Source organism: Falco rusticolus, chromosome 1 (assembly GCF_015220075.1).
Source record: "Falco rusticolus isolate bFalRus1 chromosome 1, bFalRus1.pri, whole genome shotgun sequence".
NCBI classification, from domain to species: domain Eukaryota; kingdom Metazoa; phylum Chordata; class Aves; order Falconiformes; family Falconidae; genus Falco; species Falco rusticolus.
In genome coordinates, this window is record NC_051187.1 from 81,687,946 (window position 1) to 81,715,584 (window position 27,639).

A 27,639-nucleotide genomic window follows, 5' to 3' on the forward strand; every position below is an offset into this window, starting at 1 on the left:
AGTTTTACCAGGACACCTAAGTAAGCAATAGATGAATACCCAGACCAGATATCTTTTATTCTGACTGGAATGAGTTGCCATAATCTGAAGAGTAGGAGCTATAGCAGCAAAACTTTATCCTTGATATTTTCTGTCTTTGACCAGAGCATAAATGGAAACAATTTCTGGAAGTTTAATCAGTCCAAGTGTCTTTTTTCTTTTTTTCTTTCTTCTTCTAGTAATTGAGGAAAAATTATAATATCCGCAGTAGTTAATTGGTTAAACAGTTAAAATTCCATTCTTAAGCTCTATAGTGTGTATTCTAATTAACATGAAGTATTACAAGATGAATTTATACTTGTCTTAAAAATGCCTTACATGAAGGATGTCAGGTGTTTCCAACCTAGGGCTGTAGTACTGCACATCTTGAAAATATGAGATACTAGCTTTTTGCATGAAAAAGTTACTACTGATACTGCTGGTGGTACATTGCTGCCACAGGGTACTAATATGGGAAACTAAAAATGTGGCCAAGAATCTTATTTGCCCTAGGAATAAAGTTATTTCACTGAAATAATTAAGTATAAAAGTGATTTTGAAGAAATGAGGTGCAATCATAACATTTAAATATCTGAGTTTACTGTTCAAGTGGAAAGTATACAATCTCAAAAAATGTTTTCCCAGTACTTAACATGCTTTCTTACAGTTGCATGTGTGCTCATATACAACATACTAGGCTTTTTGGGGCAGAGGTAAAACTAATGCAGGTCCCACAGTTCATTTTCTAAACTTAATCAGCCTTTACTAACTTTCTAGTCTAAATGTCTTCAGACTTGATTTCTTACTCATTTTCAGCATATAGCTTCTTTCTTTTTTCCGCACCCTTCCTTTTCCACTGAACAAGGATATATTAAATCAGTAGTTTTAATCTGTAGAGCACGGTTTTTTGGACATCCATGGGATACTTCCAACAGTAGGAGATCTGTGACAGGCGAGCTAGTTTCACATGTGGAGTACACACACAGTCCATGTGCCTGGCATTTTAATGTGGGTTTGTGTCTGTCTTAGAGAAAAAAAAAAAGCGTCAATAAATCAATAAAAGGTTAAAAGTAATCTTTTCTCCCTGCTGATTTGAATCCTTGCTAGCAATGGAGATTCATGAAATGTACCAGTAATTGTTTCCTTTCCTAGAGAATTCATTAACGGAGGCATTAGCCTTTTCTATTGTCATGAGTGATGACTAATATTTTGCATCCTGTTATGCTCTCTCAGGTGCATTAATATATTAAATACATATTATTAATCTTGAGTTTCTGATTCAAATGATGAAAACCTTGTGTTTTGAATTATTTTCTGTAGGGGCAGTTCAGTTTCACTACTGTTGATTCTCAAAATTCCTCAGATTTGGTTTCATTCATTTACACAGTTACTGTCTCTTATATCCAACTCTCCAAGAGGGAGGGAGGCTTTCAGCTGTTCAGCCTTTTCAGAAAAAGTTGAGTGGAGATAGACCTTCGTTCAATTTAATTTTCTTTCATTTCAGACTTCAAAAAATACGGAAGTGATTACTTCGACACTGATCTAACAACCCACTTATTTGTAATTTTTAAATGCTTTTCATTTGGGAGTTTTAAAGTGCTTTGTGAAACAGTAGGTACCGCAGTATCTCTGTACTCTGTATGTGTGTGTTGCTTTACAAACCAAACTGATGGTGGATCAAATATGGAACGCACCCACTGGGTTGTGTGTCTCACGTCTGAGAGGAAGAGGCAAAGCTGGGCATTCAACATGTGAGTGAATCAGATTCATAATCTCAGAAAGACCACACCAGTCTCTTCATTTTCATTTCCTTTAAACCTGTTCATGGGTAAGACTGAGGCTTGTCACCATGCCAGTCTTTCTGAAGAAGCTTGTGCTGAATACCTGAAATGAAGTTTTTAGAAATACTGTTTGAGAAGCATAGCAGTAATGTTGCTCAGTGAGCCAGTGTTTTCTGACAGAAAGGATTTATTTTTAATTTTACTTAAAATGGAGGTGTGTCAGGTAGGTAGCCATTAATAATTTTCTAATCATAGTTTGAGCTTCTGAGCAAAGCTTTATTCGTGACCTAGAAATCTGAGTTAGCAGAGATGCTTCCCATCTGTCTGTAGTTGTACACATCTGCAGTAATACATTTTCAGTAGTGAGTAATTTTTGGCTTGTGGACAGATGTATAATGGAGAGAGAATGCTACTAAGGAAAAAAAAAAGCCTTGGGAAAAAAACCCTTATGGTAAAGACAAATATCTCATAAAAAGCTTATAATGACAGAATTACTATTGCAACTTCTACTGTTTTCTCCATGTTCCCTGTCAAAAACGTCATTTTTATAATCTTGTGCCATAAAAATAAGTGTTTATGATGATCAAATTACTGCATTACATTTTGGAAGATCTTTTACTTGGTACTAAAGTAATTTGATTAAAAACATTGAATAGTACAAAATATTTTTTCACAATATTAAAAAATAGTGAACAGTAGGTCAAAAACCTGTATGCTTTGTTTCTAATCACATGCTGATAAGGGGCATTCTCGGCCTTATTTTGAACATTTTTATCAACAGGGGAAAAAACCCTTCACTGATAATATAGTAAAAACTGCTGATATGAATAAAAAAAAAGATGGAAATGCTGCAGAGCAATCAAGCTTGCATTGATAAGCTGTACTCTATCAGACTGTGTTCAAATTTTAGATCATAAATACAGAATGAGAGACTGTTGGCTGTACTCACAGGGCAGAGAACGCCATCCTAAAAAGAAGTGACTTTGCAGTGGTGACGAATAAACTGCTGAAGCAAGTGTAAAGTCTTTTCATCTTTGGTACAGTCCCAGAATGTATCTGAGGACTGTGAGAGAGAGCAGTAGAGGTTCTTCTGCCTTGGACATTGATATAACTGCTCCTGCAAGGCTTTGTCTTGTTCTAGCACTTGCAGACCAGTACTTCAGTGACTTGCTGCTGAATTTATGGATGCAAAAGTCTGACACAATTTAGGAGCAGAAACATGATGTTCTAGGGGTGTCAAGGAGCTTGGTCTCTTCTGCAGGTAGATCAGGGGATGCCTAAGAGGTACCTGTGTAAAGAACATAAAGTTCTTCCATCTGCCAGGCAAAGCTTTAAGAGAATCTGATGACTGGAATTCTAAGCTAAGCTTACAATTAAGCAAAACCAGCCATAATAAAGGACACTTGTTGCTAGAAGAGCTTACTGTGTGCTGTGGTGAAGTCTATGGCACTAGCAGTTTTTACTTAGGATGATTTTCTAGTAGTCTCTTAAGATCTATATTGGAGAGACTGTCAAACCTGATTGCAGCAGTATCTTTTAGGCATAATGGTACTAAGTCGTTTCAGTTTTATTTTGTGTTAGGATGGTTTTTGTGCATCCCTGAGAGCTGTGGACCTCACCTCCTGCATGGCTGGGTCAGTATGTGTTGTAGTATATCCTAAGATGTAGTTTCCTAAGAATGTGAGGTGTGCCTGTGTGTTGGAAGGGACTTCAGGCGCATCCGTCCTGTCCTGTCTCCAGGAGTGGACAATAGCAGACGCTTAAGGAAAGTATCAGCTTTGCTGTGCTCCCGCTCTTCATGAGGCATCTCATTTCATTGCAACTGTTGGATGCTGAGGTAAACAGACATTTGGTCAGTGTAACAGTAGTGCAGCGGTTGCTGTATATGGGAACAAAGCAAGCATGCCGTGACATTTTTCTTGCCTTTGGTATTTACCAGCTTATGGATTTCTGACCTGGGTTTGCATTGTGGCCATTATTGTCAGTGACCACTGATGGGTTTTCCATAAACTTGTCTAATTCCTTTTAAGAACCACTTAAAGTTTTGGCATCCACAAGACCTGTGACACCAGATTTTACAGTTTAATTACATACTCCGTGACAAAGCTTTCTATTGTTTCTAATATGCTGGGTTACTATTTCACTGTGTGCTACCTAGATGTTGAATTGAGACATGGTGCATATTTTATATGTATTTGTTGTATTCCCCACAGTCGTGTTGTCTTCAGGCTGGGGAGTACCAGTGCATTTCTTTTTGCCCTTTTTCAGCAAGCTGTTCTATGCCTTGGACCGTACTTATTGCCTGTCCTAGCTCTTTTTAGAGTTCTCCCATCTTTTTTGAGATAGATGCATCTTAGATTTAGGTAATGCCATTATAATGCTTGGGGTTTAGTCCTTTTTTTGAACAGTATTTAAGATTCTTTTTGGCGTCTAATTCAGTAATTACTTCACTTTTGTGATTAATTTATTGATCTTGAAGCTCCCTGTACAGTTTCTCTTAGACTGTACTGACATCTAATGGTAAGGCAAAGTGGCTTAACCACGCTTAATGGCAAGATAAATTGTCTGACAGGCAAATACAATTATATATTTTCTTTTTAATTCAGTATTAGCTTTTGTAATACAAGATGGAATAACTTCAACTTCTGCACAGAAAATCTGACCTAATACTTTTTCTTCTGGCAATTAATCTTTTTGTTCTGCTCTTTGGGCCACACTTATTTTTAAATGTAATTTAAAACTTTGCAAGAGTCATTTTGAGTATGGTGAAGATGATGTGATGGTTTTATAATGCAGAAGTTTTAAGTATAATTCACAGTATCTTCAGAAAAGGAGAGCAGCATGAAATAAAATGTAAGAACAAATGCAGTCCTGCAAAATTTTAGAATAGAATGTTCTGGTGTTGTTGTAGCAGACTTATTATTGCTGCATTTTGAAGAAACATGCAAACAAAAGTCTTTATTCTCTTTTTCTCATCCTCCTATTTGAGGTTCCTCTGTATTTTTAATCGGGCATTTTTCAAAGTCCTAATGAGAAGTACTGTTGAACAATCCGTTCAGACTTTAAAAAGAAAAAAAAATACTCAGATATTAATCTTAAATTTATATTCTATGTTTAGGTGTAGTACACTAACTTCAGCGAGATGTAACTATCACCTAATTTCCATTATGAACCACCTGTCCTCTGATCCAAAATTTTTATTTTATACAGAACCAATGCTGCTGCTGACATTAGAAATGTTCAAGTATAAGTTGTAGACCTTTTTCAAGTACACTGTTTCTTCTACATAATCAGGTTTCTTTTTCCCTTTCTCGGAATTAGAGCCCGTCTTTTGCCATTGCTTCAGTAAGTTGACTTTTTGCTATGTTAATGTATTGTTGCTTTTATTTGAACACTAAGATGATTTCTCTGACTTAGCATTTTTACATGTCATTTTGCTTTCTGCTGTTTATCAACTTGATACTATCCTCTCTTTTGCTAAACACAAGATACTTTGTTTTGTACCTCAGAAATACTTTGAAATTCACATAAATTTGCATTTCTCAGTAATAGCTTTCTTGTGGTCTAAGTTGTGTTCAGTATAGGTTGTAGCCCGCCCTTTTCCTAAAAAAGGGAAAAATCTGAAACTTAACTTTTAGGGAACATCAATAATTGTTGTAGAGCGAGTAATTCTTATTTCTGGGTTGTGCATTGAGTTACATTTGCAGAAAAGCTTCCTATGTCATGCTTTGGGAAGAGCAAAGTCCGTTATTCTAGAGTGTATGGTTTAAAATTGTAGTCTGGTGCTGGTCTGTTAGCTGCACAAGCTGGGGGACCAGTTGTGGCACAGAATATCTCAGATGCTAGGAATATCTGACATCCAGCCATGAAACTGGCATGCATCCTGTCAGTCCTTGTGGTCATTTCGCTGAAGAGGTATTCAAACATCAATGGGAGAAGGGAAGAGAGACAAAAAAACCCCAAACTCTTTTGTTTCTCGCCTGTTCAGGTAAACAAATGTGAGGTAAGGTATTTACATTGGTGATCATATGGTTGCAACAGTAGTCATTGCAGAAGGCATCCTTCTGCCTGGTGAGCAGCCCCAGTTGCCTTGAGCACCCCATCCAACTCATCAATGACTCTGGCTGTTTTACCATGAAATCTTAGGTATGGTTGACTTGAACATAAGAAAGAAATTTTTCATGATGAGGGTGGTGAGACACTGGAACAGGCTGCCCAGAGAAGCTGTGGATGGCTTGTCGCTGGCAGTGTCCAAGGCCCAACTGGGTGGGGCTTGGAGCAACCTGGGCTAGTGGAAGGTGTCCCTGCCCATGGCAGGGGAATTGGACTAGATAATCTGTTTACCATCTGAAACAAAGTTACTGCAAAATATGTAATTATTTAGGATAATTAAAATGTTTATAACAAGGAAAACAACATTTTCATTATAATTACTTACTTCTGCCAGGGCTGAGCAGAATGGCCATTTCAACGCTTGTGAGGTGTCATGGAAAATACAAATCTTATCTATTTGGGTGGGAGGGAAAGAGAAGCAAAGTATTAGTCTGGATTTTCTTGGAAATCTAATTTTTGAAGTCCTCAAAACCTGATGGCAATAGAATATGGAATATAAACTTATAATTTTTCTTATGGTAGCTTTATATTATACTTTTTGAAAGTTGATGGTAGAAAGAAAAAAATATTTCAGTAACTCAGTATAGTTTCAGACCAAAGAGCATATATTAGAATGAGTAAATTAAATGAAGGTTGAGATTCCCAAGGGTAACATGAAACCTCATGACCTTATTCTCGATGTATTAGTGATCTAGCAGTTTGTTCTGTGAATTTCATTTCTGTTTTGATTTTCTTATGCTTCATCATTTGATTTGGGTCGTCATTTGATTTTATTTGCCTGACAGCGAGGCAAAGGTAGAAATCAGCCTTTTCTTTTGCTGTTCCTAGCTGTATAGGTAAAAGTCTGTGCTCAGAGTTTATAGTTTGAATCTTTTTGCTAGTGGGCTAACTAATCTGAGGTGATGCATGATACGCTTCACAGTTTTTCTGGTGGGCTTTCCCCACCTGTTCAGATTCAGTGGAAACATCATCTGGTCCACACAAACTTCTCCTGTTAGACTGATGCAAAGGAAATGGTTCTGCACTGCATGTTGCAACCTTTTGGGTTTGAGGGGAGTTCTTCCCTAATAATTTAAGGTTTGTCTCAACCTACAAGCATGTGTATAATCTACTGGTTTGCCTCGTTAAAAAGAATTAATTTCTCAGTCTGCTTCCTTTTCCTCCTCTCTCTCTCTGGAGAGAAGATTGTAGGTTTTGAATGGGCCTTCCTTCAAATCTTCTCCCTTGCAGCTGATGTTTATCCTTTACTCCATTACCATTGTTACCTGTTTTGAAAACTGAAATCAGAGTTGATTTATTTTACTTATCATTCCTGTTTTAGCCTGTAGGATTTTCTCACACTCCTGTAAAAATGTTGGAGATTCCTGATTCCCTTTTCCTTTTATCTTGAAGTCTCAGGAAGTGTGAAGGTCTTCCTTTCTCAAGAAAGAGCTAAATGCCTCAGATTGCAATACACAGAGGCAGTTTCTTTAAAAATATTTTTAAACACTGGAATCATCTGCTTAACTGAGGAAAAAAATCTAATGGTTTTCAGCAGTGTATATTTTCATCTAAAATTTATACTGCTTAAAAGAGTTGTTTACATTGAGTGTATCTCGGATGGCTTTGTAGCTAATACTTGACATACATGATAAGCAGTATGTATTCTTAAATCACTTGGATTCTCACTTTATCATAAGTATTGAACTACAGAAGTCTGATCTTAAATACCATTTGGTATTTTGTGTTCTGATTTTTAATTCATTAGGCAGTGTGCTTGTATTTTTAGTGAATTTCTCAAATACAATTATTCATGTTGTGGTTTAGTAATTGCAGTAACTAATGCTCCCATAATTATAAGGCTTTTGTTTTGCTGGGAAATACTTCCCATATCATCATCTTCTCTTTGTGTTAGAATATGAAGTATAATAAAACTGTATGGGGGTTAAATTTAGAACTGTGCTAACATGTTAATTTAATTTTTTGCTCAAAAATGTTTTATTTTGAAATTTATGACAATGTTTAAAAGAAAACTACTTGATTTATCTGGTACACTTTGAAGCTACTGTAGACAGATAGAAAACATCTGGTGACACTTTCAGTGGTAGGTCAATAGTTACAGATGTTTGGTTTTTTACAGCTGTCATCCAGCTTTGTACGTAGAATGACTACACTGGAAAAATCTTTTGCTGAATGAATAAACAAAGCAGCACAAGGATGCTAGCAGGCATATATGTTTCTACAACATGGGAAATTAAATAAGCTATAAAAATTTAAACCATGACTGGTATTTAAAATGTTCATTGTACTGTAGTTTTTCTTATCCTCTAGATCTTTCTATGTGATAACTGAAGGGAGTAGATTATAAACCAGAAGTGATAAGGGAATTAAAGACTGGTTTAGGACTCATCCTCTACACAAGTTTGGGGTGTTGGCTTAAGCAAAGGCAGGTGGCTATATAGCTGGTTTCTAAGGTTTTAAAATGCACATTAGGTTTGATGCAATGCTTGTGCAATCTTAGAGCCATATTCAACACTGAAGAATGTTGTATTATATAAATAATGTTGGAAAAAGTAATAGAAAATTTCTAAAATGGTAACATTCTTTTTGTTTTTTTAAAGAGAAAATACTGGGCTTCTGCATTCTTCATCAATTTTTTTTTTCCTATTCATGATCGGAGGTTATATTCAGCTGGGAACAGACATGGAAAACAGGAGAAGAATCTTGAATTTGAGGATAAAAAGTATGGAGGGAAAGTGACGCACAGGATAAGGCTGAATAAAGTGTTAAAAGCATGATGAGTGTTGCACATTCACTCCATTTTTAAATGAAAATTAACACAAAGAAAGGAACTTTGATAAAAGTCCAAATGTGCCAAGCAGGGTAGTGATGGTAAAGATACCTATTTTAATGCAAATATGCAGTTCTTAATATTAGAAATATTTTTATCATTTCACCTGGAGTGCATGAATCTTCATAATATGTTGATGCAATTTGCTTATGGTTGTAGAAAAGTTTAGCCTCTAAAAAGATACAAGCAGATTTCCAGGTTCAGTCACTTGTAAGGACATTTAATGCTCTCCGCTGATGTTGAAAGCTGTTGGGCAGGAATAAAAAGGAACAGGGAAGTGGATTATTTGGCTTGTTTTCATGTGCGCTGTGCTTGTAATACAGCATTCTCTGAGTTTCTTTCTTAAAGTCTACTGAGATATTTAAAGGCAGCGGTGCTCTGATTCTGCTTTTTTAGACGATCTGTACTCTTAGTTTTACCCCATCCACTTGCTTTTGTGCATTTTTACCACTACGATTAGATTATTGTTGGGGGATTTTTTCTTCTCTTTCCCCATCCCCCCTTCCTGCTTCTCAGTGGTTTGGCTTAAAATGCAGACTGCTTGTTGCAATACCCTTACGCTGTCTTGCCCAGCTACATGGTATCTGAAAAGTGCTTAGTGGTATTTGCTGCCAAAGAGCTTGCCTAGTCATGCATAAACCTGCTTTAAATGCCATTTGGTTGATATAGATGTTGGCATTCTGTGTTGTCACCGTGATGCATTTCCTCCGGTTTGTGCTCCTTGAATAGTTTCCTTCAACTTTCAGGTATCAAACTCTGGTTTATTTATCATAGAAAGCTTAAAAGTTAAGAATGAAAAGAGGTTTTGTCTCTTGCTGTGAATGTTATGATGCGGAAGTGTGGCTTTCCAGTTTCATTCGGGGTGGACGCATTTCTGTTGTTCTATGGAAATCCTGTACCTGTGCCTGCCTGAGATACCTTCTTCAGCTGGTGATGTGTTTAGTGAAAGGGTGAAAAGAGTATTTGAAAGTCAAAAGAAAACAAGCTGTCCTGGAGCATTTCTTATACTGGCTTGTTTGAGCTGTGCTGTGTGCTTTGCATCTCAACGTTTTTAGAAGGCAGTTTGTTGTGAAATATCACCTACCTAATAGGATTTAAGAACTTCATGTCTTTAATTATCTGAATTATTTATAGATCATTTTTCTGGAAAGAGGTGAAAAAATTTTCCATATTTTTAAAGTTTAAGAAGTTTATCTTTCTGTTCACAGGTGAAAGTAAGTTTATAAAAGACAGTAAGCATTTCTGATTTGTGGCTGGCTTGAGAAGACCATCACCAAGCTGTGTGGAGACGTTCTTTGAGCTTCCACTCTTATGTCTCTAATGGACAAACACAAAGTGAAGCGGCAACGTCTGGATCGCATATTTGAAGGTTAGACATTTCAATTTGTAATGTTAACTTTGTTAATTTCATGGATTGCTAATATTTCTGAAGACTGGAACTCTTCTCTTTTGGTCATTCAGTGTATTTTAGTTCAGTTGCAGTTCCTGTTGAGTTGATATTAACTCTGCACAAAGGCTTTTTTGGGGTGAAAAGAGACCTAGACAGATAAAAGCAATTAGTATGTGAACTCCATACTGTTCTACAGTTAAGTTTGCTTTCATCGTTGCATTTTATAACACTCTACCCAAACACTGTGAAAGATTGTGGTTTTATATAAAATAATAATAGTGAAAGGATAAGATGACCACATAGTGTTCTCAAGGGTCTTTCTCTACAGGCTTACTTAATATAGATTGATTTAACAGCCTGTATCTAGTCCTAGGAAGGCAGTAGAAAATCAAATTAAAAGAAAACACAAAAAAAGTCCCAAAGACCCCCAAACTTTAATGATTATTAGTAAAAATAGTCTGAATTGTAGTGAAAGGACTGTAATCAGTTTGGTTAGTCATTTTACCTTAAGACACAAATGACCAAGTTGTATGTTCCAGGTATTCTTTGTTGATTTGCTTTTAGGGTTGGTGTGAAAGCAGTTTGAGGGAATAGGGAACTCTATTTTTAAGAGTATACTTGCATTACTTGGGCTAAATTAATTTTTATATTGGAATGTTAGCTTCTCCTTAAAAGGCAAGGGAATAGTTAATTTCTTTACTAACCCATTTTGATGTGTTGGGAGAAAGTGTACAGACTCCTGGGCACATGGTCTCTACAGCATGCCTAATACTGAAGCAGTGAACTGCAGCTGTAACATTTGCTCTTCCATGCATTGGTCTTGAGACTTTTTTTTCCTAGCAGCTGTGTTGGTGTAAGCAGTCCCTGGCAGCTGATTTCTGTCCTTGTGTTTTCCCCTTTCTTTGTGCCAATATGAGTGTAACCATATAACGAGCTAGATTAAGAAGATGACTCATACTATAAATAAACATTTTGTTGGAATATTTTCCATTTAGGTAAATTCCTCAGTCCAGGTCACCGTTCAGCTGACAAAGCAGTTGCATTAAAGGGAGGCAGTTGGAAAGGATCAACGAGGGGTGCTGGGACCACTTACCCTGACATAGCCAGAGAAAGGCATTTCTTCAAAGCATCAAAGGGTGCAGTTCCACATTTGGTTTAGATGATTAATCTCCTTGTTAGTCTCTTCTAAAACCAGCCAAGCCTGCTCATGATTGTCAGGTCCAAACTGATATTGTGTCCCACCTAGACTGGTTGGCCAAGTGGTCAGTTTGGTTGGCTCACTGGAGACTAATTCCAGCTCAGAGAAATGGGGATCTGGCAGCCGAGGATGGGGAATTTGGGAAGGCTGCCCCTCTTTTTGGGCGGCACTGCAGTCAGATCAGATGGAAATGTCCTAGGAGCCCTCCTGGTGGAGTGCTGCCAGTCTCAGGTCCTCATCTTTGGGTCTCTGGATCTGATGCCTCAATAAAAAATGCAGAATGTTAGCTGCCTTTTTTTTTTTTTTTTTTTTTTTTGCCTGTGTTAGTCACCCAAATTGGCAAATTGTGAGGAGGACGGAGAAACCTGTCCCTTTTGATGGCAGCCAGCAGTTAGATCTGCTCAACCCACTTTGTGGAACTGCAGCCTCCTTTGGGGTTTGTTATATTGATCAACAGGACAACTTAAGAAGAAAACAGTCTGTGATGATGTGGCAAGGAATGTTGCTGGGGAGAGAGGTGACAGACCATTAGCCACTGTGATGGTTTAAAATAGCTTCCCCCAGGCTCCGTGTTCACATCTGGTGATGCTGTTTAGTCAACGCCTTTTGTCTGGCTTATTTTTCCCAGCCCTGCACAATTCACTGCATCATATGGTAAAATCTGTGCAGCCATGCAGTATAGGGAATTGATCCAGTTGAAAAATAATGTAGGAGAAAAGTTTTTTTAGTCACCTCTGCTTCCTAATCCTATTTTCGATATGCTAGACAAATGGCCATGTTGGAAAAATATAGTGGGAAGACCAGACAGAAGATGATCAAGAGGAGAGGCGGTGAAACAATGGATATGGAAAAACGCTTGAAATTTTATGGTTACAGAAATCTAATTTGGCTCTTTAGTGTCCAAGCTGTATTCTGCTCTTTGAGTGTCTGTATGCTCAAATGTTCTTTGAGGTTTGTAAACACAACTCTGGCTGATATTTTTAAATCACTCTCGCTGCAACTGTGTCAAGCTGGATAAAAATTAGGGGAGTGGTTTGTTTTGAAAAGGCTTTTCCTTACATATGGTCCTGTTCAGGTTTGAATATAAATGTACAGAGTTGTTCTGTGATATATGTGCCTTCCATAACACAACCTAAGTATTTCATATTTTTGAACTATGCGTAATGTTTTACAAAGCTCAGGAAGTGTATTGAGCTGTATAGCTATTAAAGGTGGTTTATCTTCTCAGTCAGCTTTTTTGTTCATCAGTTTGTGTATAGCTTCTCTTAACCTTTTCCCTCACAAAAGAATTATTTTTAAGATAAGTTTCCTTTTATTGCATGTTCCACTTAAAAACAGGATACAGTGATTTACTATTACTAACTAAATGTTTTTTCATAAATTGTTTAACATAAAAACTTGTGATGGGCAGACATTAATACGTTGTTATATCCATAAAGAGACACTGGTGGTGTGGTGGTCACATACAGCATTTTGTTACTGTTTGTATTCCTGTTTGAGGAGGGGATGATAATGAGTTGAAATTCAGTTTCTGAAAAATTAGTGGTATGGGCCTGATTCACAAGATGCTTGTGTTGGGAGCCTGTGAGCAGGCTGCACACAGCTTTTTCTGTGTTTAATGGATTACCACAAATGCCCTTGTAAGTTAGATAACTGCATGTACAATATTATTTGAGTTGAACTGCTTTCCTGTGGCTTCAGGTAGTTTGCACACTTCCTTATAGTAACTAATCATGCAAATTAAGCAACAAATTGAACAGGCATCATTGGATTTACTATTACCTTGTGAGTTAACAATAGTGCGGTAGTAGTAGTACTAAATTTCAGTTGATACTCAATGCAGAAAAAAATCCAGATTCTATTACTTTGGGAGCAATTAGTTGTCTTTTAATGTAGCTGAGTAAGTAATTTTGTCTGAGGTACCTATGATTCCCTTCAGTGATTTCTATAATATGAAACAGTATTTGCTGCTAATCCTAAAGCTTGCAGTTATGTTTTCGTGCACATTTCAGAGGTTTCCCATTGAAGACTGTCCGTTGAAGAAGCCAGATATTAAATGCTGATTTCTAACTTCCACCAGTAGCTGTAGGCATAAAGGCATGATTCTAGGCACTCTGAGATGCTGACATTAAATTCACTTCACAAATTTATAAAATAACATTTAGCATTTTCCCCTTGAAGATAAATAGTATCAAGGCATGTGAAACATTAATTAGTTACTGATTATATTGTTCTTTGTCCCCCTCTCTACTGATGCTGGTGATTGCAAAGCGTAATTATAATAGTATACATTTGGCAGAACAGTTGGAAGTGTCACAGTGCAAAAATAAAACGTGTTCATTTTGTGGGTAATTTGAAAAATTCTAAATGTTTTTGGCATTTTGAAAAGTTGTTATCTCTAATTAAGGTATTATTGTACTTTATATTGTAACAAAACTGTAAACAATGCTGTGTATTTGCTTATATTCTAGGAATCTTTAATTAGATGTGTGTATGTTTTACTGACCATAGCTTGGAAGTTACCTTGGGGGTTTCTGACCTCTGTCGAATTTGCTGGGAGCTAATAAATGAACTAGGAAGGCAACAGAAGGTGGCTGCAGTCCAAAGAAAATTTTACTTTGTTTGAATCATCTGTAATCGGGCTCGATGAACACAGTGAATTTTCTCTAAATACATTACATCGTATAATATATAGTGCTCAGTCAGCCACTGCTTTTAGTGGGTTGCCAAGATGTAGAAAACTATTTAAAGGGGAGAGCTTAGGGACATTGGTGAAACTGGGAGGAGGAAAAGGGTGTTTCCTCTTACAGTTCTTCTTGCTTGTTTACACAGGTATTAGGGATTGAACTACAGCACAATACTGGAAATGTAACTACGAAATTGTGAGAGTGACTTTTCCAGTTTGATGATTGCTTGAAAGCAGAAATTTCTTTCCAGAGCACCTCATATGTGGTATTTATAGCAAAGACTAGTGTATGCAAGTATAAGAAGTCTCTGAAGACCCTGTATGCCTCCAGACAGATCTTATGTTTTTCTAGTTCTGGTTTTGAGGAAGCAAAAAGCTTCTTGGCACACCTTAGAGCTTCTCGACAATCATTTCAAGTTTTTTTTCCTTTTTATGCAGCACTGGTATACATCTTAAGGTTGTTATTTATGCACAGGTTGCCTCTTTCTTTTTAAAAGTGCTCAGAAAAAACCTTGAATTGTATTTTAGCTATTTTAACAGTGCTGCTTTATTACCTAAGAAGAGTCGGTCAAGATCATAAATTGGAAAAGTGCATATTAATGGGATGAATTTCTAAAATTTCAGATAAAATCTCTCATCTTTTGCTTTTATGAAGGGCAGCCTTTCTTTGGGAAGGTCTGAATACTGGCAAATACCCAAGTGTTATGCTCTTTGAAGGACAGTAAAAATGCAAAAGGAAAAAAAAAGAAAAAAGAATAGTTTCTTTTCAATAATATGGTCTAGGATTTCTTTGCCTGTAAGAAAACATCTGTGTTTTTTTAAAACTTCTTTTTTCTGCTTGTGGTGCTACATCGCATGTGATTTAATAAGATGAATCCCCAGTTCACAGCTGATGTATTACACTGATGGTTCCAGGAGGAATGCAGCTATGAATTGAATTTGGTTTTCTTCTTTCCAAATGTATGAAGAAATCTTGAAATGCAGAGTGACTTAGTTTAAAAAATACATTTCTGATTCTTCCCCCCACCTGCTTGTGCATGTAATAGAGAGCTTGGCTTCTTAACAAGTGGAAAGTACCAAACTGACAAATACCAAGTGTTATTTCATGACCACTGATGGGGTCTATCTGGCTTGCTTAAACTGTGATTTGACCCATTGCAGTTGTGAAATTAGGCAGTTAGACAAGTTTTCTGCATATTAATGAGGGAGATGGCCTACTTTGGCAATGTTTGGGTTTCCCCTGAATTTAAAAAGAAATTTTTACTGTCTCGGTATGTACTATGTAAGTTGATGTGTAAATAAAAGAAAGGAGGAATAAACGTTTCCAGGCAGTGAGTACACTTATCTCTTTCTTATGTAAAGGGGAATTGCAGATGTCCAGTTGTTTGGAAAATAAGCTATCAGTTAACTGACATCCAAATTTGAAAATATCCATGGTTGTCTCACTTGTTGCAGATCTCAAAGGAAGAAAGGAAATAATAAAACATGCAGACAATTGTAAATCACCTAGTACTTTATAGACTTTTCTTTTTGCGTGCTGATCTTAATGCTTGACATGCTAAATATACCAAGTCTTTTTATAAAGGAGATTAATGGGCTGCCTAGTTGCTTGGTGTCTTTTTGACAGACTTTAGAAGGCTTATTGAAGGATTAGGGCAGCAGAGGGAGCTAAAAGATTCCTAATATTTTATCATTTGTTGTTTCGTAAGTGAATGTTGCTCCTTCATAAAGTAACAATTAACCTTCACAAAAATGTGATTTTCTAACCTGAAGTGTGCCTTCAGCAAATAAATAAGGATTTTGACCTGGAGAAAACTCCTTTTCTCCCTAGCAATCCAGTATAAAATAAATTAGGAACCAGGTAGTAAAAGATACCAAAACCTTTCTGGAGGAACAGCCATCAAATCTTTCAACTGTAACTAATGAAACTGTTTAAGCAAGCAGAGTTTTCTATGAATAACCCCAGCAGAAAAGCCTAGAAGTAAACAAAGTTACCTGAAGATACAAGTATCTTAAAATAAAAATGCGTGAGTTCTTGTGTGATGTACAAGGGTGTTTTAACAAGTTAACACTATTTTTGTATTGCCTGTAAGTACTTTGAAAATATTTGTATGAGCTTGAAATATAAAGAATTAGGTAAAATATTGAATCTGTTATATAAGACTTGTCTTCAAAGAACAGGGAGGTTATTCTAAGGACTAAGATAAGTTGACTTTGAAATAATAAAATGAAAACAATACTACTGTGAATTGTCACAACAAGATCATTTGTCACTTCCCGCACATTAGTGAAAGTTATCTGTGTATTTGAGGTATGTTTACCCCAATGCAAAACCATTCTTTATCTCATTACAGTTATAGTTGAAATGCTTATGCACATGCTTATGCTTGGGTTTTGTTTTTATCCTTAATATTTTATTCAGTATTTATGGTGCAAGGTGGTTTTGGCTTTCTTTTGAATTGCTGCAGAAACCTGCTTTTGCAATTTGAATCTTCATTATGAGCTACCTAAACAGCTTTTGAATTTGCATGCACTTAAGCTACTACAATGTTCCAGAGGTATCACTACTAACAATGCAAACTGTATAAAAAGAAAATGAGCTTAAAAGCCCATTTTGCCCTAAATGATGCTGAACAGTAGCTGCTAATTAAAAGCATTATTTTAACAAGAAAACTGGGGGGTGGTGGGGGCAAAGCCCTACAGAGGAAAGACTCAATGAGATTTTTAAATTTTGCTGAAATCTTCAGGCCACTGATGTAAGTTTCAAATGTTTTAAAGAGAAGCTGTGATTTTTGTGGTTTCCAGCATTATATACTTTATCTGTATATACATTTTCATTGATATTTTGAAGTAAAATACACTGCTTGCTTGTGACAGCCACTACATTCAGCTGTGATATATCCAGTATACTACTTCTGACTGCTATAATAATGAAGTCAGAAGAGTTTTATTTAATGTTAGTGTCAAAGACAGTGTTAAATACAGTAAACAATATAGCCTGACACTGGGTTTACAGGGTGTTAATCATTGTATTTGTATTATCATATATATTTGAATCAGAATCCAGTACTTAACCACACCTCATCACTAATTCCTGAATAATCTTCAGAGAACTTAAAAAACTTTTCAGACTAGATATTTAGCTTTTATACAGTGCAGATGAGTACCTGGCAAAACCTTTAAAAGCTTTAGAAGTTTAAGTACTTGGTGGTAATATATACTTATTTCTGCCTGGGGTCAGGGAAGATGCTCTGGAAGCCCTAAATTTATACATTGCTTTAAACTGTGCTCTGGAAAACCGAAGTGTACGAAGATTAAGTGTCTAGGTAAACATACTGAAAAATTTAAGTAGTCATCTAATTAAAGCAGACATGTTCAGCTTTCATAGCAGCAGTTCCCATCCTTAGGGAAGTGCAGCCCGAGATGCAAAAAAGGATTTTATTTTGTTTCCTCCCTTAGCGCAGTCAGGATGGGAGCGTGATTATGCAAGTGGAAACAAGAAAATAAAAGAGGAGACAGCCTTCCAGTGCTGAAGGCATCTGCTGCTCCGTCCTTGTGTCCTTGTTCCACGAGGTCAGTACTGAACTTGAAGGGTGCCTCTCCTTAAACAGGAGGAATTGCGTGGAGGCTTTGCCGGGGAAAAGTATCTTGCAGAGAGATCTCTCCTCCTCAGAAAAGTCATCATGATCTGATGGACAGGCCATTTGGAGTCAAGAAACCTGTTTTATCTTTTAGCTCTTCTGAAGTCAGATAGTAGGTTAGGAAACAAAAGTTGCTTCTCTGCCTTTGTGCCTTTTATTTTCCTTTGACAGAAAACAGTCAGTGGGAGACTTTCAGAGTTACTGTGATATAAATAACAGCGGGCTGTTGTAGTACTCTTGGAATCCCTTTAAAAACCAAGGCTTTGCTAACTGTGAAATGCTAACTGGAATTTGCAGCAGGTAAAAGCGTGTCCATTGGTACCGCTGTAGATCCAGAACTCTGCAGTGGTTTGTGACCTTGCTCAGGTGCTTAAGAAAGAAGGTTCCTTCTTTCTTCCATTCCTTTGAAGATTAAATTTAAATTGCTTATGACTTTGAGTAGATGTGTTTGGTTTTTTTTTTTAAACCAGAAATTAGCTGCTCAAAATTACTGATGTTTCCTTTTCCTGATGCTTATTTTTCAAAGTATCATCCTATCCACTAAATATTCAAACATCTAATTTTGCCAATTAAATGGAGACACACCAAAAAACCCAGTAAAAATTACAGGCAATGGTAGCAGGACAGCAAAAGATGAAGAGGAAAGAGTCTTTATTCTTTTGATCCTACTTGTATTTTTCAGAAAGTTTCCTCATGTGTTACATGACACTCCAATACAATTAGACTATGACTCCTGTTAATAGGTAATTAAAAATAATTTAAGTGTTAATTAAACACTTGATAAATGTCTTTTTTTGTCAAGGAGTGTACATTTGAAGCAATAGTTTTAATAAATGCTAATATAACTTTTTCCCAGGCAATTTTATCACTGTGTCTTGTTTCCGGCTGTTCCTTTCTTTCTTGAAGATTGCATCAGTCATACCCATGTGGTTTTTTTCTGGGTATCTGATATGACTTAGGCAGGTGTTGCTTAGTTTCCGCAACATCTGCCAGCCATGTTTTGTTGTTGTTGTTGTTAGTTTATCTAACCTGCAGATGGTCATGTTTGCCTCTTTGTGTAGCACTCCACAAACTCCCATTCTTGTTCCCTGAGTGCTGCTCTGCGCTTGCATGCAGGCACATCAATTTATCAAACTCAAAGAATTTAGTAACAGTTACTACTTCTTGCAATAAACAAAAGCAGCTGCACTGTGGCTATCCTTATCTGCATGAATGCATAGATTGTAAAGGCCTTTTCTGACAAACAAGACAAAAGTTTAGAATTTCAAGCTGGAATTTAGGGCATGTAAGTCAGAATGACTAGATGCTGATGTTTAGAAACAATATAATAATGCAGAGAATGAATTAGTTACCATAGTAACTGCTTTGTTTTAATAATTTGGTGGGGCAACGAATAGAAGTAGCTCAGAAAGAAGTAGTAGGAATCTTAATTACATCTTGTGCAACGTGAGTGCCTTTGTTCATTAATATTGAAATTAATTTGATTTTATAACAGGTTGAAGAATGGGTATATACATTTTACTTTGGAAGGGCAATAAGAATGATTTACAGTTTGTCTTATTCTTATTTTTTTTTCCCCCGGGAAAAATATGACCGTATCTTACGTTTGATTATGGCAACGCAGATTATTGATTTCTTAACAATAAAACATGGTCAATATGTTGCATGGTGAGCGTGACTTCAATCTGCACGCTGTGATTTGTTGCCTGGCAGTTGTTGGCAGCCTAGCAACATGCCTCAGTCTGGATCTGCAGGGGATACAGACACCCGAAGTCAGGAGTTACGCGGAAGGTAGGTGTCTCACTACTTCAATGCCCATCTGAAATCATCAGCATCTTGAAATCCCTTTGTACTTTACGGATGAAATTTAAGTACCTTACACAACTTAAGATCATCCTCATTTTCTTTCCTCTGGCAGATTTGAGCAGTTTAGTGTGCAATTTGCGCTTAGGACAAGGCAGGATCCTCTAACAGAATTAGCCCTTTTGGAGGCACATGCACAGCAAGCAGGCCTTCTGTGATCACATACAACACGCATCAATCAGCTGGACCCCATTTTGCAGAAAGATAGCAGGCACGATGGTGCTTTATTGGAGAAATTCATGCGCTGTGCCTCCTGTCCCAGCAGCTCTCACAAGACAACAGGTGGCTGGGTCTGAGATGCCTGTGTGCTGGCAAGTCAGGACATGTCTGGGGACCGGCTGGTGTCATGGAAGGGATGGCTGCTAATGTGCTACTACAGCCTTTCACAAAGCAGGACCTCTAATTTGTGTCTGTCTTCTCATCTGGATGCCTTCCCCCCACCCCCCCTGCTTAATAAAACTTGCAGGAACTTAATTCTTTTTGAGACTACTGGCAGCTTTTGCTTGAAATTTGTTAGTGAGTTAAGGATTTAATTAAGGAGGGCCCAACGGGTAGATGAACAGACACAATTACATAAGCCTGGTTTCCTTTGAAAATCTGTCCAAAAGGTTCTCAGATATTACACACAGAAACAAGAAGTGCCACCTGGACATTCCTTGGCCAGAGAAGTGCCTTCCATCACCTAACTCAAATCATATTCCCTCCCTAGCCCAGAGAGTCTTAAAGTTGTTTCTGCAAAGCAGCACTGGTTTTAATGGTGGCTCCTCAGTAGTTAAGAGTGCCTGCCTGGGAACCCGGAAACTTTGTCTTCTAGATCATTGTCAGTCCACAGATGCTTAGTTTTTTGAAGGGAGGTTTGTTACCCTTTCTGTGTGGTTTGCTGCTATCTGTGTTCCAGGTAATGCAAGATCAATTCATTTAGCCACAAAGAAAAGGGATAACTGCGGTCAGTAATGAGTGCCTTAACTCAGGAAGGGAAACTCGAGCTGGTTTTTTTGCCCTGTTTCCAGTAGTTTTGTGTATATAATTTTGTGGATGAAGACTTAAAACTGTTTCTTCAAGGTGGGGCCCCTGCCTGGACTATTCTTGTCCCTGCCTCCTCCCCTCTAGTCTCATAAGAAACTTGCCCTGATAAAGTATTTCTAAGACCAGTGTATCATGCCTCTGGACCCATGTTTTCTTCATTTTTCCCTTATCTCTTAGCTGTATCTTAATGAAATTATATTGCAGTGTTTTTGAAATACACTAGCTTGGTTTGAACTTTTCTTGGGTCCTAATCCTTCACTGGAATTCTGAAGTGGTTGTTAATAAGATCTTAAAGTTTCCAAAATCCTTTCCTTTTTAATTTTTGGGTGTTAGTCTGTGGAATTTCCCAAAATGTCAGATGATTAGATGTTTTGCCCCTTGTCCAGGATGTTGATGCATGAAAGCAAAAGGGAGTTCATCCCAGAGCTGAAAACATCCAATGAATAATTTTTTTTAATCAGTTGCTTCCTTTTATCTATTAACCATAAATCAGTAGTTACTTTATAGGTTCCTTGTGATTACAGTAATCAACAAATGTATGGCTGCATCCTGGAATAGATGAAAGAAACTTTAGAGCAACTCCTTAAAGGCTTTGTTATTACCGAGGTAATAACACTAGCGCATCTGGTGATATAAGCAAGAGGAGAGTGTGGTCTTGCAGTCAAATGTGGTCTTTAGTGGCCTTTTTTCTGCAGTTATGAGTCTCCTTTTCCTTGTTTTTCAGGTTATCCTTTCTAATGAGGAAATAAAATAATTTCTATTTCATTCCTTGTTTTCTAATGTATCTTAAAATATTCTTTGTGATACATTCATTTTGCTTAGTGATATGCAAGCAGATTTCCACTGGAAATCAATTAACAATAAATGTTAAATTTTTAATGTTCAACTCTATTTCATTTGCTTTGATTTTTATTGCATCAGTCCTTTATGAATAGCAGCACCTGCAAATACATTCCTAAAATCATAGTTTTCCACAACAGTTTAAAAATATTTAGCTGTTTACCAAGTGATCAATTATAGTCCTTTTAGATGAAGAAGTTTTAAAGCTTTTTGCAAACTGTGGTATTGACATGATTTAGCGGGGAAGACAGTAAGTGTTCTAAACCAACCATCTCTACTGACATTGGCTTTTGTCTCCAAAAGCTAGCAAGTCTCGAGACTTGTATGTCAAATTGAGTAGATTGTACCATCTCCCATTCTGTTTGTGCATGATTAACTGGAGGAAACCCATGCTACAGGCTATATATTTCACCCTCTACTTTGGAGTTCCATGTGGAAAGCACTCCTTCCCCTAAGTTGTGGATTCCTCTTTTGCAAAATGAATACCAGTGGGGTTTCCATGTCAGCTCCACTGGTTGTGGTGGAGGCTGGTTGGATACAAGCTGTGATCTTCCCTGAGTCATGAAGTGCTCCAGAAGCATGACTGACTTGCACCTCTTTGACATGATGGAATCATAGAATGGCTTGGGTTAGAAGGGACCTTAAAGACCATCTGGTTCCAACCCTTCCACTAGACCAAGCCCCATCCAGCCTGGCCTTCAACACTGCCAGGGATGGGGCATCTACAGCTTCTCTGGGCAGCCTGTGCCAGTGTCTCACCACCCTCATAGTAAGTCTAACTGGAGTCATCTAATTGGAAAACATATTTCCTAAACAAAGATTGTTGGATTGTTCCAGGTAAAAGCTTTATATTGTATGCAATTCTAAAACTGCTTTTAAATGTTTTACAGGCAAGTTTATGCTTCTGTGTTGATAAAATTTGACAGAAGATTTTCAGGTAGGAAGACGGAGTTCATAGAAGGAAAAGTACTTTCTTTAGCCTCATTCTATACAAGTCACTTATGAATGCTTGATTTAACAGGAAAAGTTTGTACTAATAACTGTGATAATTGAACCCAGTTAGCACAGACGAGCCAATTTTAGAGTACTTGTTTGTAGTAACTTTACAGTTACTTTAAGGAGTTTTGAAGAATATGTGAGTATGCATGCACAGTAAAGATCACTTGAAAATGCAACCTAATATTTTTTATCTATATTTGTATATATTTGTAACATTAGGTATTTTATGGGGAAAAAAAAAAAGTTTAAATATGTAGTTATGGTATTCCTGACACCTTTCTCCTTAGTCTTGGAGATACTACAACCTCTAATTTGCTCTGAGTTTGTTTCTGTTCAGGTTTTTTTGTCCCTGTGCAGTTTTCTGGTCTGGATGCAGTTTGTACCTGTTCCCCTTTCTGTTTTTCTTTCATGCCTGCGTACCGCAGAGCTTGTTTTATCAAAGCTGGCACTCTGGTTCCTGGAATGCATCTCCTGTTTACAACATTTCTGTAAATCAGAACTGCCATGAAGTACGGAAATCAGAGTTTCATCAGCATTTCTTTATAGGAGCATAGAGGTATATTTTCTGTTGAACATCTTATTTACACTAATTTGATGTTATAATTGAACTATACTTAACATCTGGCATAATAGGAGGTTGATTTGTTAGTAGCAGTTAATTGAAAAGGCTGCTGGATACTTCCCCCTTCCTTCTGCAGTATGAGTGCACTTTTTTGTGTCTTTTTAGGAGTTTTCAAATGTAGCTGAAGAATGGGACAGATCCTGACTTAGGTTGCCAGGTTTACAGATGCCGTTGCTTTTGTAAACCTTAAATTGTCTTTTAAGTATACACTTTATAAAACAGTAGAAGCAGAGTTCGTGACTTACAGAAAGTCCATAAATTCATGTCTAATTTAGCTGGGCTACTTTACTATATGAAAGACTAAATTGATTTAAACCAATTTAGCTTGAAAAAACTTGCTAAAACTTCCAGATTTTAATTAAACATATTGAAAACTTGAAACTTGTAGAGAAGTAATTCTGTGCAGACATTCCTTGGCTCTGAAGGACAGAGCAGGGGGAGGGAGAAAAAGCTGAAGTTATAGATAAAAGCAAGTTCAAGCTATTGTCATATCCTTGACATTACTGCTATAATCTGTATTGTAGACTGGCAGTAATGCCTAGCTATTTTGCCTAATCATCCAAAACTGGATGACGCTGTTCTCCCTATTGATACGTGCATAATATTTTTTGTGTTTTCTATTAATCATGCATTTCCTTTTCATCAATTACACTTTAAATACATGATGTCCTTCTAATAGCATTAAAGGATCATGGGGTGAGACAATAAAAACTTCTTTCATACAAAAGTATAAGTTTGAAGAAGAGAGTTAGTTTCCCCAAAAAAGCAGTGTTCATCTACTGATGACCATTCAAGAAACAAGAGAAACGCTGACATTATTGTCAATATTTTGTCTTTTATGGCACCCAAACCCAGGACTTTGCACCAGGTACTTTCAAGCATAGGTTTAGTGTTCTGCTGGACCTGTTCCATTGTCAGTCATGACCTGTGATGCTAATTTTTGTTTTTAAATATGTTGTCTGCAAAGTGTTAACAAATGCTTTTTAATATTTAGCTCATATCAGAGACACCAATCTAGTTTTATTTTACTTGCTATAATGTTTTTCGTTTGGTCTTCCCAAAAGGTAATGGTAAGCTAGAGCTTTCTTATTCTAGGTTTATTTAATAGTTAATCATATGATTTTATCAGAAAGTAGAGAGTCAGCATAATTGCTACTAAGAGAAAAATATATCTAGACTTGAGGCTTCAGCAGTTAGTAAGGTTATTTTATGATACAATCACCATTTGAAGATGTTCCGTTAATGTTTAAGATTAACATATTTTTTTGAAATGGCAGAAAATTTGATAGAAGCACTTACTGTGTGCTAGATGGGATGTTTTCAGAACTCGGTCTCTGTGAAGCTGAGGTATAATCTGCCTCAGTTTGGTTGTGTGGTTTGGTTTTTTTTTTTTTTTTTCCCAAATGACATGACAATACATCTTCTCTAAAAGCATTTAACTGGTTGAAAATAAAGTGGAAGAAAATTAATGATTGCATGATTAACCAGGTTGTCATTCACTGAATTCAGCATTAGGCAATTGAGAAGTGATAGTAGAAAACATGTTTATTAGAGTTACAGGAGTTTTAATAAGATACCTGTACCTACACCACGGTATCCACAAAATACTGTAAATGTTTTATGTAGCAATTGACACAAGCATGGCTAGCTGTCGGCCAGATCAGGTCATGCGGAAACTCTTAAATCTCCTTTTAGGTACTTTCTTTGGCCATTTTATTTTCTTCTGGTTCTCATTTTCATATGTTTTTTTACTGTGTCTCAAAATAAGGAGAAAATATACTAACTTAATGTTTCAGGGACACAGCAATGTCCATGGTATTTTAATTAAATTATAAATTGCTGACAGTTTATTGATTATTGGTCTTGTAGCTGGAGCCTAAATTGAGACTGGCCTGTCTGTGTTCTGACTGTTTCAGAGTTTGCTACCAGCCAGATGAGGGAAACAAGAATTAAAAAAGCTAGCGTGGTTTGGAGATGAGAACTTTTAACAAAATTAAGTTGTGCATCCTTACGTTTTCTGATTTAATTTGAAGGTTGCGTACTTCTGATATCCAAACTATGTGTGGCATCCTGTAAAGACCAGGGAGGCTGGCTGAGGGCTGTTGTAGTTGAAAGCACGTGCTTTTAGGGAGCAGTTCAGCACTTGCCTGGAGTTGCTGATGTTCTCAGTGGACTGTAATGTGGACCCAACTGCAAGTGGGTGTAGCGAGCAGTAACGTTTTTCATTGCAGACGTCTTGATGAGCTATGCTTGAAAAAGTACCTGACTCAGCATTGCACTCTACACTATTGATAGTCGGAACATCAAATCCCTTTCTGGGAATAAGCAAGATTTTGACCTACTTTCATTAAAGTGTCGCAGTTAAAATACTCTCCTCAGCCCTAGGTTAGAAAGCAGCACTCCAGCTTCCCACGAATGTGTCCAAACCCCCTTGCCTATTACCTTTGCATATCTGTTTCCATTCTCAGTGTGATAACCAGCGGGCATCAAGTGAAACTGCTGTGTGTAGGTGTAGAAAGTGTTTCTTCACATATCAGGTAAGTTATGAAACTCCTTACTGCAGGATATCATAGGTTACTAAGGTTTCATGAAGGTTGAAGTGAATAGGTATGTTTGTGAAAGGAAAAATCCACTGGGTTTGCTGAAACATGTCTGATTCACACAGCTCCTGAATTGCAAATTGCTGTGGCAGGGAGAAGTTCTGGAGATGAATTACTGTCGTGCAGTTTTCTGTGTTCTGAATCTCGTAGCAGGAAAAAAACGCTATTGAGCAAGATGGAACTTTAGTCTGAACCATCCACGAGGTCTTCTTCCACCTTGGTTGTGGAAGGCTTCTATTTTCCTTGCCCAAACTTTGGAGGGTCCCTCTCCCATTCTTTGAGGCTTCCAGCCTCATTATTTAGAGTAAAAAATTAAGGTAACACTGCCCACTTGCAGTGTATCAGTATCCAAACCCAGCATATTAACACCTAGGATCTCAGGTACATGTTGCTGTGCATTGCTAATATTTACCCATTAGGTCTCGTAGTGCAATAAATAATAATTCTTTTCAGGTCTTCAGAAACCTATTTTATAGGTATTGGAAGAAATGTTAACTTTAGAGACCACTTTTAAGTATGCTTTTTTTGTCTAATGGCTGAAGTGTTTGAAGAGAAGCATGATACCTAAAACTAAAGAAAAATAAAAAGTTAGCCCTCTGTGTATTAGGTACCTGTGGTAATGCACACTATGTGGATGATGTGTGTAACAAATCTATGATAAGATCTGTAGAAGTGGTGTGGTGTGTGATTAAAGATATAAGAGATCAGAACAAGGCTTAACCAGCTGTGCTCGGAGTTCTTGTGGAAGCAATTTCCCTCTGTAGTTTGTTTCCTTACCTGTGAAATGATGATAATACTTACACTCTCTGAGGCTTAACCCATTATGAGTTTTATAACAAGGTACAAAGTCTATATAGATTTAAAAAAAACCAACGAACTATTATAGAATAATCCTACTTAGTATTTAATAATTTGCCTATCCAAGTAACTGTCTTTATTAAGGAATAATTGAAACATATTTACAGAGAAAATTTGAAAGAAAATAGCATTATCAAGCTAAAAAGCTATGACACAATTATTATATACTTCATGATTCAGCAGCTGAGCTAGTTTTGTGCATGTAAATGATTTTCACTTAATGGATTATTGCAGCACTTCTGAGCAAGCAGCACAGGACTCTCCGAAGGGCATACCTTGAGGACACTGCAGCAGTAATATTTTGCTGTGTCACTAGATTTTATCATGCGTAAAGGACAGATTCTTTCATACTTGGGAAATTTTAAATGGAAACCACTCTTACATTTCTGACTGATTTCATATATGCTAGCAGTGTACAGTAATCCAAAAAGTTCTTAAAAACAATTTGGTTCTATTACGACAGGGATTTTATCCTTTTATGTAAATATTGCCACATCAAGTATCTAACAGCAGTTATAAACTACATCAATAACATGAGGAAACTTCTGACTACTTCTTACAAGAATTTTACAAGTGATATCTTTTATTTCTTTTTTTGAAGCAGGAGTAATAAAAATTTAAGTGGATTTTAGTTTACTGTTACAGTGCTCTATAGTTGTCAAATGCTATTACTAAACAAATAGTAAAGACTTTAATTTTATTTTTTATTTTGATTTTATTGTTGTAGTAATGCAGTTACAAGAACCACTTTCAACATCTTCGAGAAGTTTAGTAATGTGTTTGAGAATCAGTACATAGAAATAATTTCTCAGGTTCGGACTGTATCCAGTACTTCATGAAAGTAATCTTTCTAAACAGTCCAGAGATGTCGGTACTAGATAAGGGAGGTATGGTTTCATTTGGATGAGATTTATCTCTGGAAAAAAACAAAAAATGTAATTACCAGTAAATTGCGTCAAACTGAGGACCATACCCTAAAATAAGGACTGTGATGCAAATACTACTGGGCATCTACAGAAAAAGGGGGTGATGTGTCATTTCTAGAACAGTTTATCAGTCTCAGAGATGGTCTCAATTACAACTGTGCCAAGCATTCTTTATATTCCTAAGCATGTAAAATCTGCATGATAGGTCTATGGGCTGCACAATGCAGTATTGTGTTAACTTGCGGTTT

The 27,639-nt window shown here is 36.9% G+C and overlaps 1 protein-coding gene across 4 annotated transcripts in view; it reads left to right on the forward strand.

Moving 5' to 3' along the window:
* The window catches only part of CTBP1 (C-terminal binding protein 1), a 251,620-nt gene that overhangs the window by 47,829 nt on the left and 176,152 nt on the right, over positions 1-27,639 (forward strand). For all 4 annotated transcript variants that reach the window (XM_037386855.1, XM_037386872.1, XM_037386915.1 and 1 more), the window contains exon 2: positions 9,951-10,111. In XM_037386855.1, the coding sequence (XP_037242752.1) occupies positions 10,054-10,111 (58 nt within the window). In that variant the 5' untranslated portion in view covers positions 9,951-10,053. The remainder of the gene's footprint in view (positions 1-9,950; positions 10,112-27,639) is intronic.